We start from the raw sequence: 13987 nt of genomic DNA, 5'->3' as shown, positions 1-13987 counted from the left end.
GGAATCATCCAATGAGTTTCCATATTACTGCAATTCATGCAAACCCAAACTGGATCTGTTGGAAAGAATTGATACCATTGAAACCATAGTAGCATCCCTGGACGCATGCAAACCCAAACTGGATCTGTTGGAAAGAATTGATACCATTGAAACCATAGTAGCATCCCTGGACGCCATAAAAGAAAGAATATCCAACCTTGAAAAAAAAAGAAACAACGCAAAAACTTGAACTTCCAATAGCTACAAACCACATCTCTACCCAACAACCACAACCCAATCCAAAACCCAATCCACAAATAAACACAACCCAGACAAATATTGATATCCCAATCCTCATCAGAGAAGCTGTTGAGCGTGAACGGAAACGTCCAAACGCCATCTTATTTGGTCTAGAGGTCACCAATAACAATGATGACATCACAACTGTCCGAAACATCATCAGGGATTATCAAGCATCAACCATCTCCGCTGATGAAATACTTGACATTTCACGCATTGGCCGAGAGCTCAATAACAGTGACGGCTCTGTAGCCCAACGCCTGTGCAGAGTCATTTGCAAAAATGAAACAAGCAAACGTAAATTCATTTATACTATAAACTCACTCGCCAAAACCAACACCAACCATAAGAACCTCCGTTGCCGCCTGACCTAACCATACAGCAACGTGCCCGCTCCCGTGTACTCCGCATTGAACTCAAAAACCGTCTAGACAATGGAGAGAAGGACCTGTACATTGACTACCATGCTGACTGTATCAAAAGTAAGCCACGCAACCCAATACTCAGCTTTTACCCTCAACCACAACCCTACCTCAACCGATCCACCATCACCCAAGACTAGGCACGCACGCCCCCAACTACCTCAATTCCAACTACTGCCGGCCTTAAATGCAAACTACTCAATGCAAGAAGCCTCGTGAATAAAATACCTGAATTTCTCATCCTCCTAAATATGGCTAACTTTGACATTATATTTGTCTGTGAAACATGGCTCAATGCATCTCTCCCCGACTCCATTACCACAGTAAGAGACTATCATGTTTACCGATCAGATCGTGAAAATCGTCGAGGAGGTGGTGTTGCTATCTTCTATAAAAAATCCTTACATCTAAAAAATATCCAAGTTACCCAGGAGCTTGCTCTTCCTGAAACCATCATCTGTGAACTATCCTTAAATATCACAATTCGATTCTTACTATGTTACAGAGCACCTGATTATGACATCGAACATGTAAACAAGCTAAATACATTACTAACATGGGCTGCATCCTGCCCATACCCTTTTATCTTTCTTGGTGATTTCAATCTACCTCATATTGACTGGACCCTAAATGATTGTACAACTGAAATCATACACACAACCTTCTACAATGCTACTACAAATCTGGGACTGGAACAACTAGTAACCAACAACACTAGACTAAACAACTGCCTCGATCTCATCTTCTGCAATAGTTTGAATTTAATTTACGGAATACAAACTAAAGAACCCTTTTCCAGTAGCGACCACAATATGATTGACTTTTGTCTCAACATACGTCCACACAAAAATCACCACAATGATGTAATTCCCAATTGTAACTTCAAAAAGGCAACTATGATCTTATACACAACGATCTCTCATCCCTTGATTGGCAATCTCTATTCACTGGATGCAATACTGTTGAAGACCATTACAACATATTTTTACTTGAAGTCAAAAGAGTCATCAAACTATATGTACCAACAACAACTCCCAAAACAAAACAAAAAGCAGATTACCCATATCAATAAGGAAACTTCAATCCAAAAGAGATCACTCTGGCGGAAAAACAAATCTGGTCACGTTGCCAATTTCAAAAACCGATACAAAATTTATGCCACCAGATAAAGACCGAATGCACCAATTATCACATTAAACAAGAGGAAAACCTTCTAAGCACCAATTCCACCCGTGCTTTTTACAATTTTGTAAACAACAAACTAAAAGACTCAAGGTCCATCCCTCCCTTGATAGGACCTGATGGTAAAGACTGCAACGACGACACCATTAAAGCCAACATCTTTAACACATTCTTCGCTCAGTATTTGTAAACAGCAATGGATCATGCCCAGTATTTCCTAGCCGTACCACAGATAACAACAATGATCTAATACATATCGATTTCACAGAAGACAATGTTGAAAAAGCACTACGCAACCTAAAACCATCTCTATCTATTGGACCGGATGGAATATGTGCCTACTTCTTAAGAAAGCTATCCACTGCCATAGCCAAACCTCTAAGCATAATCTTTGAAAAATCTTTCAGAACCAGCTCCTTGCCTAACCTATGGTCACAAGCCACAGTCATCCCCATCTTCAAAAAGGGAGACCCAGGCCTAGTTGAAAATTACAGGCCAATCTCCTTATGCTGCGTCACCTGTAAAGTCATGGAATCAATTATTAACCAATCCATCATCCTTCACTTAGAGACAAATAACCTACTCTCCAATAAACAATTTGGTTTCAGAAAAAAACTATCCTGTAATCTGCAACTCTTACACTGCAAAAACATATGGACGACACAACTCGACCAGGGCAAAGCAATAGACGCAATCTACATAGACTTCTGTAAAGCCTTTGATTCAGTGGTACACGACAAACTACTCCTAAAAATAAAATCCTATGGTATCTCTGGACAACTGAATAACTGGATAGAAGCATTCCTGTCAAACAGACAACAAATGGTCAAAATCGGGAGAGTACTATCAAATCCAGTACCTGTCAATAGTGGTGTTCCCCAAGGCAGTGTTCTAGGACCAACTCTCTTCATACTCTACATAAACGACCTCTGTGATCATATTAAGAGCAATTGCGTTCTCTTCGCTGATGATGTAAAGCTGTTCAATACCACAGACAATACTGCTACCCTACAAAAAGATCTTGACTATGTATCAGAGTGGTCAAACAAATGGCAACTTCAAATCTCAACAAATAAATGCTCTGTCTTACATATTGGCAAAAAAAAATCAGAAAATAAAATACAAGCTGAATAGTCAAGATCTTGTTGATGACTCAAGCTCTGTAAAGGACCTTGGAATACTCACCTCTAATGATCTAAGTGCTAGAGCCCACTGCAACTACATAGCCAAAAAGGCATTAAGAGTTGTTAACCTAATCCTACGTAGCTTTTTCTCTGGTAATATCACACTACTAACCAGAGCATACAAAACATTTGCTAGACCAATACTCGAATACAGTTCATCAGTCTGGAACCCACACTACGTATCTGATATTAGCACAATTGAGAAAGTCCAGAAATATTTCACAAGAAGAGTTCTCCACTCCTCTACTCGTTGTAGAATACCTTATGCCACCAGACTTGAAATTCTAGAACTTGAAAACCTTGAATTACGCCGTCTTCGGTCTGACTTAAGCATGGTATATAAAATCATACATTGCAATGTCCTACCTGTCAATGAATACTTCAGCTTCAACCATAACAACACAAGAGCACACAATAGATACAAACTCAAAGTAAACCGCACCAAACTTGATTGCAGGAAATACGACTTCAGCAATAGAGTGGTCAATGTCTGGAATACTCTACCCGACTCTATAGTTTCTTCCCCAAACCCCAAAAACTTTAACCTTAGACTGTCTACTATTGACCTCACCCCTTTCCTAAGAGGTCTGTAGGGGGCGTGCATAAGCGCACCAACGTGCCTACCGTCCCTGTCCTATTGTTTCTCTTATTCTTTTATTTTTCTTATATGTACCCATTTCATGTATTCACAACTATGTATACATTTATACTTATTATCTTGTACTTATTATCTTGTAAACAATTGGCAAATCAAATAAATAAATAAATAAATAAAATAGTCGCCAGTGTTGAGTCCGGCGCAGGAAGGAAGCTCGGAGTCAGTGACAAGTTCAGCTCTTTATTGTGCTCCAGTACATGCTTAGCTTGGAAGGGAAAAACTGCGGCTTTTTATTCTCAAGCCGCGGCGGCCGTGACCAATGACATCGTTTCGAATCTCCCGCTCTTGGCTTGTCCAATCGCGGGAGATTCTTAACGGGCCAATCGATGCGGCTTGCTCGGCCAATCCGGTCGCCGCGCGCTTTAGCCAATCACGGCGCGGGATTTACAAGAATGCTAATTAACTGTACAGAACACCCCTCCCCTCTTGGTTCGGTCCTACGTAATGTAGTCCCGTAGGTAGGCGGGGCTCCGTACTTGTCTACTGGACCTGCGCAGGTTAGTTGTTGTTTGGTTCTCGGCCGGTTCGGTCGGGACCTCTGTTTCTCTTGGTCTCCCTGATGGAACCGCCTGGAAGGTGTTGCCGGGCCTCTTGTCGTGGCTCCCTCCCGGTCTATTCGGGTTGGTCGAGCCGCGACTCTCGCTGCTCCCGCCTGGTCTTTCCGGGCTGGTTGAGCTGGCCTGGCTGTTTCTTTCTGGTGAGGCTTCGAGCTGGCTGTTTGCTGGTGAGTATTGCTGGTTATTTTCTATTTCTTCTTGTCCCCTGTGTATTCCTCCCCTCTTGGTTTGTGTCCATGGGGTCGTCTGTGTTTGCTTGCGTGTCGGTTGTGTTTCTTATTCTTGATCTTAGTTGATTGATGTGGCGTTTCCATGTTTGTCCGTCGGTTGTCTGTAGCCGGTAGGAGTGTGGTCCTGTCAGCTGGGTTATAGTTGCCGGTACCCATAGTGGGTCTCCGGTGAGGTTTTTTGCATAGACTGCGTCACCTGGTGCAAAAACCCGGTGCCTGCTGGATGAGTCTGGGGGTTTATCTGGGTTGTATGTGGGGTGTAGCCTGTCAAGTGGGGACCTTAGTTTTCTCCCCATCAGTAATTCTGCCGGGCTTTTGTTTGTCGTTGTGTTTGGGGTTATATGTTGTATTAGGAGCATTTTATTTATTTTCTCTTGTATGTCCCCGTGTTCGATTTTTTGGAGGGTTCTTTTTGTAAATTGAACCATCCGTTCCGCCCTACCATTGGCCGCCGGATGCGCCGTCGCTGTCAGTGCGTGTCGTATGCCCCGTTCCGCTAGGAATTTTTCGAATTCCAGCGAGGTGAACTGGGGTCCGTTGTCTGACACGATGACATCCGGGAGGCCGTGGGTTGCGAAAAGCTTGTTTAAGACCTTGGTTACGGCGTCTGTTGTGGTGGTCTTCATGTTGCTTACCTCCAGCCAGTTGGAGTAAGCATCCACCGTGATGAGGAATGTGTTCCCTTTTGTGGGCCCGGCAAAATCTATATGGAGTCTCGACCATGGCCCCCTGGGTGTTTCCCATTCTAATATTGGTGCTGCGGGGGGATTTGGTCTGGTTTCTTGGCAGCACGAGCACTTGGCTACCCAGACCTCGATCTCCTTGTCCATACCTGGCCACCAAGCGTAGCTTCTGGCCAAAGCTTTAGTCCTCACAATGCCCGGGTGCCCTTCGTGTAACAATTTTAATATTTTCCCTTGCAATTTTTCCGGTATGACCACCCTGTCCCCCCATAGCAAACAACCTTTCTGTAGTGACAGTTCTGTTTGCCGGTTTCGGAATGTCCTGAATGCTTCATCGTTGTCTTTCTCTGGCCATCCCTTTTCTACCCAATGTAATACCCGCGCCAGACGCCTGTCTTTATTAGTCTCTCGGGCAATGTCTGACGCGGTTATGGGTAGATCGGGCAATGTCTCTATGCTGAGGGTGGTCGTCGTGGGAGCTGGGTCGTCGTCTAGGTCGGGAAGCGGTGAGCGGCTCAGCGCGTCTGCATGGGAGATCGTCTTACCGGGTCTGTGTGTGAGCCAGTAGTCATAGGCGGCGAGGAACTCGGACCACCTCGTCATCCTGGGGGATAGGATGTTCGGGGTGGCCTTGTTCCCCGCCAGGATGCCCAGCAGTGGCTTGTGGTCCGTGATGATGGTGAATCGGCGGCCATAGAGGTACTTGTGGAACTTCTTTACCGCTGCGACGATGGCCAGTGCCTCCTTGTCTAACTGGCTGTAGTTTCTTTCGGGTTTGCTGAGTGTTCTCGAAAAGAAAGCGATGGGTGCTTTTTTTCCGTCCGGAAGTGTATGGCTGAGGACGCCGCCGATGCCAAAGGGTGAGGCGTCGCATGTGACGGCGATGGGTAGGGTCTCATTATACTGAATGAGGATGGCATCCAAGGTGAGCAGGTCTTTGGTGTTCTTGAATGCGGTGTCCTCCCGTTTCCCCCAGGTCCATTTGGCCGTCCTGTCCAGGAGCCTATGCAAAGGCTCCGCCGCGGTCGCCTTTTGGGGCAAGAACACATTGTAAAAATTTAGCAGTCCCAGAAATGCCTGCAGCTCTGTTTTGTTCTTGGGTGTGGGGGCTTCCTTGATGGCTTTGATTTTGCTTCCGGTTGGGTGGATGCCATGTCGGTCTAGGAGGTACCCCAGGAACTCGACTTGCTCTGTGCATAGCTGGCATTTCTCTTTCTTCACCTTTAGCCCGGCCCCTTTGAATTTTTCTAGTACCTCCCTTAGGCGACCCTCTAGTTCTTCCTGGTTGGCTGTTGACACTAGTACGTCGTCGAAGTAGGGGACCACCCCTTTTATTCCTCGCAGCAGTCTTTCCACTGGAGTCGGTTACAGCGAAACGCTCCCCGGTGGGTGACTATTGTTTGCGCCTCGGCGGTTTCTTCATCGACCGGCAGTTGCTGATAGGCTTGCGCCAGGTCGAGCTTCGCAAAGACCTTGCCCCCCCCCCAGCGAGTGTAATAGGTGTTGCACCACTGGGACGGGGTAGGCGCTTTGTTGCAGGGCGCAATTGAGGGTGGCCTTATAGTCCCCGCAGATCCTTACTGACCCATCTGGCTTGACTGGGGTGACTATAGGGGTCTCCCACCGGGCATGGTCGATTGGCTGCAAAACCCCCTGTTTGACGAGCTTGTCAATCTGCTCGTCTATTTTCTTCCAGAGTGCAAAAGGCACCCGTCTGGGTTTTAGGCGTATGGGGGCGACATTTGGGTCTAGGCTGAAGGAGATAGGGGGCCCTCGGTACTTGCCTAGGGTGCCGTCGAATACTTCTTGGAAGTCCCTCGCCAGTTGCTGCTCCCAGTCGGCCTCTGTGGTGTGGTTTATTCCCATGACCTCGATTCCGAGTGGTGCGAACCATTGGAGTCCTAGGAGGCTGGGTCGGTTTCGGTCCACGATTGTCAGGGGAAGCTTCGCGGTGCGGTTCTTGAAGGTCACCTCGAACTGTCCGGTCCCAATGACGGGGATGCGGTTCCCCTGATAGTCCTTGATGATCAGCTTCTGGTTCTCCAGTCCTCTTTTCTGGATGTTTGGCACCAGTCGCTTGAGTTCTTTCCAGGCGACCATGGAGAGGTAGGATCCGGAGTCTACCTCCATCCGGCATGGCTCGCCCTCGATGCTCACCTCCACGTAGACCTTCCGGGCGTCAGTGGTTTCGGCATGGCCGATGGTGACCGTCTGGTGGGTTTCTTCTCCCTGGCGGCCTTCCCCGTTCCGTCGCCCCCAGTTGTCTCGGCTCCAGCGATTGTCGGCTTGGCGATCTCTGGTCCTCGGGGGGGTGTCGTCTCGTCCCCGGCTGCTCGGTTCTCGCCGGCGGGGGCTGTGTGTTTTTCTGAGTCGGCAGACTCGGGCGATGTGGCCCTTCTTGTTGCAATGCCGGCAGATCGCGTCGATGAACCGGCATTCTGATCGAAGGTGATTTCCCCCGCACCCGGCGCACTGGTTCCCCGACTTACGACCCCGCTGATCTCGTCGGTCCCGTCCTGTTTGTAGCCGGTGGACGTCTTCCTCCTCTTCCGTGGTATCGGAGGCGGAGTCCAGGTCCCCGTGGTGTGTGGTGGTCTCTCGTCGGCTTGCCTCGGGGGTTTCTGTGCGGTCCCCGTTTTCTGCCCTCCGAAGCCTGGCTGCTGACTTTCGGGTGGCTTCGGCCGCGGAGGCCTCGGCCAGGGCGTCCCCGAGGTCGATGTTGCCTTTTGCCATCAGTCGACTTTTCAGTGCCTGATCTCTGAGACCTAGGACTATGCGGTCTCGGAGGGCATCGTCCAGATCCCGGAACTCGCACATTCCCCCTAGGTCCCGCAAGGCGGCTATGAAGTCGCTGATGCTCTCGTCCTGCCGCTGGTTTCGCCGATAGAACTCGTCCCGCCGGATGAGGATGGGCACAGCGGGGGCGTAGTGGTTCCGAAGGAGTGGCTCGAGATCAGCCCAGTCCATCGCCTTCACATCCTCGGGCTTCGCGAGGGCTTTGGCCATCTTGAACACTGCGGGCCCGCAGTGTGTGAGGAAAACGGCCCTTCTGCCCGTTCGCATCCTTCAAATTGCTACTTTCGAGGAACATTAGGAATCTGTCCGTGTACGATTCCCAGTCCTCGGTAGTCGGGTTGAATGGTGCTGGTGGGGTCATGCTGGCCATCTTGTCGGTCTTTGTCTTCCGCGGGACACGTGCTCGGTGGTTATTCTCTGGATCCCACCTTCGTCGCCAGTGTCGTGTCCGGCGCGGGAAGGAAGCTCGGAGTCAGTGACTGGGTTTCAGCTCTTTATTGTGCTCCGGTTACAGCTTAGGTTTGGAGGGAAAGGACTGCGGCTTTTATTCCCAAGCCGCGGCGGCCGCGGCCAATGGCACCGCCTCGAATCTCCCGCGATTAGTTTCCACCAATCGCGGGGGATTCGCAACGGGCCAATCAGTGCGGCTCGCTCGCCCAATCCGGTCGCTGCGCGCTTCAGCCAATCGCAGCGCGGGGCTTGCGAGAATGTAAATGACTGTACAGAACAATATTTAGTGTAAGAACACTATTAATGCATCTCTACAGCTCTATGCATGAAACAATTTCAGCCTATCTTTGAGCCTGGATGTGCAGGGCTTCCCTGAGGCCTGAAAAATAGTTCAAGGGTTCCTCCAGGGTCAAAAGGTTGAGGAAGGCTGCTTAAGAGGGGCTAAAACATATTTATATTTAGAACTGCCGTGAAGAATATCAGAAATAACTTCTTTATGTCTTTTTTCTTTATTAATTTTCTTTAATTGTTTTCTTTTCTTCTACTTTTTATTTTTCTTTGATTTCTTTCTTTTATCTCCTTTACTTTAGGTTACTTTCTATTAGTTTTTGTTTTTTGTTCAAAAAGTTTAATACAAATTTTATAACAAATTTAAAGGGCAAACAGGATATCAGGGATCATTCAAATAGTATTGAAAACACAGAGAGGCTAATGTCATAAACCTTTCCATGAATCAAGGGTGCCTCCACATCTGGAATATTCTCTTCAGTTTCTGCTCAAAAGACCCCAGAAAAGGACCGGAGGGAGCTGGGGAAGGTCCAGAGGAGGCGACTCAGGCGATGCGGGGTGGTGGAAGGAGCCTCCCTTTGAGGAAAGGTTGGGACCTTTGGGGCTCTTTAGCCTGGAAAGGAGGCTCCCCTCCACTCTGGCTGCTCTCCTTCCTCCTTCCTCCACCAGGGGGAGCCCTCTGGGTCCAGCTCTGCTCCCTGGGAGGCCAGCAGGGGGCCTGGAGGGATCTGGGGGATCCTGGGGGATCAGGGGCAGGACTGGATGAGCTCTGGGGTCTCCCTGGAGGGGGGAAGGGCGGGGCTGCCCCTCCTTGGGATGAAAGGAGGGGAAATGGCTGAGGTTTGTGGAGAAGGTTTTCCTCAGCCAAAAGCAGCCTATCTTTACACCCAGATTTCCTTGCATCCCTTTCCTAAATAAGGTTCCTTGAAGGGGAATATAGTCCACCCCAAAAGATGGCAGAATGGGGGGAGGGGCTGCTGAAGAAAGAGTCTCCCCCTCCAGGGCAGCCCCACCAAGAGGGCAGGGCAGGAGTTCAGCCTGAGGGACCAAGGATGGGAAGCCATGATGGCTCTGAGAGACTCTTGGAGGGCCCCAAATGGAGGTTTGTTTCTTTTCTCTCTTTCCCCCTCAAGATTGGGAGGATCCTGGCCCTGTGACCCCCCCCCTCCAAGAGCCCCCCACCCCATTTGGGCCTCCTGGCCTCTCCTTCCACCTGGAGGATGAGAAGAAGCTCCTGGCATTTGGGCCCCACTCCTCCCTCCAACAAGGGGGAGAAGGAAAGGGATCTAGTCTCCCCAGGTGGATCTCCACTCGATCCCTCATTTCTCTGGGGTGGAAACAGACAGAAGGACGAGGACCTGCTTCCCCCAGGATCTCCTTAGGATCCACCTGCCTCTTTTTTTTGGGGGGGGGGAGACTTGTGATTCCCTTCCTCCCCCACAGCAGGAGATCCACTAAGGACCCTCCATCTTCCATGGGGGGAGGGGAGATTTCGGTCCCTTTTTACCTCAGTTTATATCAATATCCATGTCAACATTCAGACAGACAGATGGATAAATTTAAACACGTTTTCATTAACTGCTGTTGGAAGAAAATGTCAGCTATGGAGGCAAGGACAATCTTATATTGATTAAAATAAAAGAATAAACATATAAAAAAAGACTTTTTAAATGGTGTGGAGGCTGCTTTTCCCTTTGAAGGGACCCCCCCCTTTTCCCCCCCTCTGGTTCCTGGGGAGGGGAATATGGGGCTGGAGGAGCCACCAGACCCATCACTCACCTTCGCTCTGATTGTAGCGATTCCTCAGATTCTCCAGGTCGACTCTGAACACCTCCTCAGTGGCACGAAAATTCCGGGTGTTTCTGTCCCTGTATTCGGGGTCATCTTTCTCCACCTTCTCCATCCAGGAGACTCGAGGCTGCATCCTCTGGGTGTGGCTGTCGTAGTGAACAAAGACCTGACCGTCCACATACCCCACAATGACAAACTGGGGCAGCCCCTGACTGGGGTCTGAGATGGAGGTGTAGAAATACTTCAGGGAGTGGGAGGAGGCGCCTGGAAGGGACCCAGAGGAGGAGAGTTAGGGGGCTTCAGTCAAGGGCCCTGATCCCATGGAGGCTCCCATTTGAGGCTCTGGGGAGGAAGGAGGAAGAGGAAGAAGAGATGGGGGGCAGAGGAGGAAGGGGGGAAGGAAGGGAGAGATGGTGGGTGTCGTGTCCGGCGCAGGAAGGAAGCTCGGAGTCAGTGACAAAGTTCAGCTCTTTATTGTGCTCCAGTACATGCTTGGGGAAAAGAAGGAAAAACCCGGCTTTTATTTCCAAGCGCGCGGCCCTGACCAATGACATTGTTTGAATCTCCCGCTCTTGGCTCGACCAATAGCGGGAGATTCTTAACGGACCAATCGGGCGGCTTGCCCAACCAATCCGGTTGCCGCGCGCTTTAGCCAATCGCAGCGCGGGGTTTGCAAGTATGTTAATTCTAACCAATCCGGTTTCCGCGTGCTTTAGCCAATCGCAGCGCGGGGTTTGCAAGTATGTTAATTCTTTGTACAGAACACCCCTCCCCTCTTGGTTCGTTCCTACGCAACGTAGTCCCGTAAGTAGGCGGGGCTCCGTGCTTGTCTACTGGACCTGCGCAGGTCAGTTGTTTCCTGGTTCCCGGCCTGTTCGGTCGGGGTTTTTGTTGCTCTCAGTCTATTTGATGGAATCGTCTGGAGTGTGGGCCTGCTGCTGCGGCTCCCTCCCGGTCTACCCGGGTTGGTCGAGCTACGGCTTTTGCCGCTCCCGCTTGGTCTTTCCGGGCTGGTCGAGCTGGCTTGGCTGCTTTTCCTTGGTGCGGCTTCGAGTTGGCTGATATCTGGTGAGTATAGTTGGTTGTGTTCTATTCTTTCTTGGTCCCCTGTATTTTCCCTCCCCCCTTGGTTAGTGTTAATGGGGTTGTCTGTGTTTGCTTGCGTGTCGGTTGTGTTTTTTATTCGAGATCTTAACTGATCTATGTGGCGTTTCCATGCTTGTCCGTCCGTTGTTTGTAGTCTGTATGAATGGGGACCTGTTATTTGGGTTATAGTTGCCGGTACCCATAGTGGGTCTCCGGTAAGGTTTTTTGCGTAGACTGCATCGCCTGGTTTAAATGCCCGGTGTTTGCTTGATGAGTCCGGGGCTTCTCCGGGTTGTATGTGGGGTGCAGTCTGTCAAGTGGGGACCTTAGTTTCCTCCCCATCAGTAATTCTGCCGGGCTTTTGTTTGTTGTCGTGTTAGGGGTTATATGTTGTATTAGAAGCAGTTTATTTATTTTTTCCTGTATATTCCCGTGCTCGATTTTCTGGATGGTTTTCTTTGTGAATTGGACCATCCGTTCCGCCCTACCGTTGGCCGCCGGATGAGCCGTCGCTGTCAAGGCGTGTCGTATGCCCTTTTCTGCTAGGAATTTTTCGAATTCCAGCGAGGTGAATTGGGGCCCGTTGTCCGACACGACGACATCCGGAAGGCCGTGGGTCGCGAACAGTTTATTTAGTACCCTGGTGACGGCTTCAGTTGTGGTGGTTTTCATGTCGCTTACCTCCAGCCAATTGGAGTAAGCGTCCACCGTGATGAGGAATGTGTGCCCCCTTGTGGGACCGGCAAAGTCTATATGTACTCTAGACCATGGTCCCCTGGGGTCTCCCATTCTAATATTGGCGCGGCAGGGGATTTGGTCTGGTTTCTTGGCAGCGTGAACACCTGGCCACCCACCCTTCAATTTCTTTGTCTATGCCTGGCCACCACGCGTAACTTCTGGCCAAGGCTTTTGTTCGACGATGCCTGGGTGCCCGTCATGCAGAAGTTTTAACACTTTCCCTTGCAACTTCTCTGGTACGACCACCCTGTCCCCCCATAACAAACAACCTTTCTGTAGAGATAGTTCGGTTTGTCTGTTTCTGAAGGGTTTGAATGATTCGTCGTTGTCTTTTTCCGGCCACCCTTTCTCTACCCAGTGCAATACCTGCGCCAGACGTTTGTCTTTATTTGTTTCTCGGGCAATGTCTGACGCGGTTATGGGCAGATCGGGTAGCGCCTCTATGCTGAGGGTGGTCGTCGTGGGTGCTGGGTCGTCGTCGAGGTCGGGTAATGGTGAACGGCTTAGTGCGTCTGCATGGGTGATTGTCTTACCGGGCGGTGTATGAGCCGGTAGTCGTAAGCGGCGAGGAATTCGGACCACCTTGTCATCCTGGGGGATATGATGTTCGGTGTGGCCCTGTTTCCCGCCAGGATTCCTAGCAACGGTTTGTGATCTGTGATAATTGTGAATCGACGGCCGTAAAGATACTCGTGGAATTTCTTTACGGCTGCGACGATGGCAAGGGCTTCCTTGTCTAGTTGGCTGTAGTTTCTTTCTGGCTTGCTAAGTGTTCTTGAGAAAAATGCAATGGGTGCTTCTTTTCCGTCCGTTAGGGTATGGCTGAGGACGGCACCGGCGCCAAAGGTGAGGCGTCGCATGTGACGGTAAGGGGTAGAGTCTCGTTGTATTGTATGAGGACGGCGTCCGAGGTTAGCAGGTCTTTTGTTTTCCTGAATGCGGTTTCCTCACGCGTCCCCCAGGACCATTTTGATGTTTTATCCAGTAGCCTATGCAAAGGCTCCCGCGGTTGCCTTTTGGGGTAAGAACACGTTATAAAAATTGAGTAGTCCCAGAAATGCCTGTAACTCTGTCTTGTTTTTGGGGTCGGGGCTTCCTTGATGGCTTTTACTTTGTCCCTGGTCGGGTGGATGCCATGTCGGTCTAGGAGGTATCCCAGAAACTTGACTTTCTCTGTGTAAAGTTGGCATTTTTCTCTTTTCACTTTTAAACCGGCCCCTTTGAATTTCTCTAGTACTTCCCTTAGGCGACCCTCTAGTTCTTCCCGGTTGGTTGCTGATACTAGTACGTCATCGAAGTAAGGGACCACCCTTTTATTCCTTGTAGGAGTCTCTCCATGAGGCTTTGAAAAATCCCGGGGCCACGCTGACTCCAAACTGGAGTCGGTTACAACGAAACGCCCCGGTGGTAACAATAGTCTGTGCTTCGGCGGTTTCGTCATCGACCGGCAGCTGCTGATAGGCTTGTGCCAGGTCGAGCTTCGCGAAGACTTTACCGCCCCCAGTGAGTGAAGTAGATGTTGCACGACTGGGACGGGGTATGCGCTTTGTTGCAGGGCGCAGTTGAGGGTGGCCTTATAGTCCCCACAAATCCTTATTGACCCGTCTGGCTTAACTGGGGTGACTATTGGGGTCTCCCACCGG

The 13987-nt window shown here is 49.8% G+C and overlaps 2 protein-coding genes across 2 annotated transcripts in view; one reads left to right on the top strand and one right to left on the bottom strand.

The window, feature by feature from the left end:
• LOC113426549 (major histocompatibility complex class I-related protein 1-like) overlaps positions 1-13987 on the top strand; it is a 405199-nt gene that overhangs the window by 149276 nt on the left and 241936 nt on the right. The window lies entirely within an intron of this gene.
• The window catches only part of LOC113430845 (BOLA class I histocompatibility antigen, alpha chain BL3-7-like), a 36495-nt gene that overhangs the window by 9515 nt on the left and 12993 nt on the right, over positions 1-13987 (bottom strand). The window contains 1 exon segment of the mRNA XM_087953904.1: positions 10509-10784. Coding sequence (XP_087810030.1) covers positions 10509-10784 — 276 coding nt within the window.

Source organism: Notechis scutatus, chromosome 2 (genome assembly GCF_049901735.1).
Source record: "Notechis scutatus isolate UNSWTSFEM ecotype Mainland chromosome 2, rNotScu1.2, whole genome shotgun sequence".
Taxonomy (NCBI): domain Eukaryota; kingdom Metazoa; phylum Chordata; class Lepidosauria; order Squamata; family Elapidae; genus Notechis; species Notechis scutatus.
Note: the sequence above shows the minus strand (reverse complement) of the source record. Positions and strands in the feature narration are given on the sequence as shown.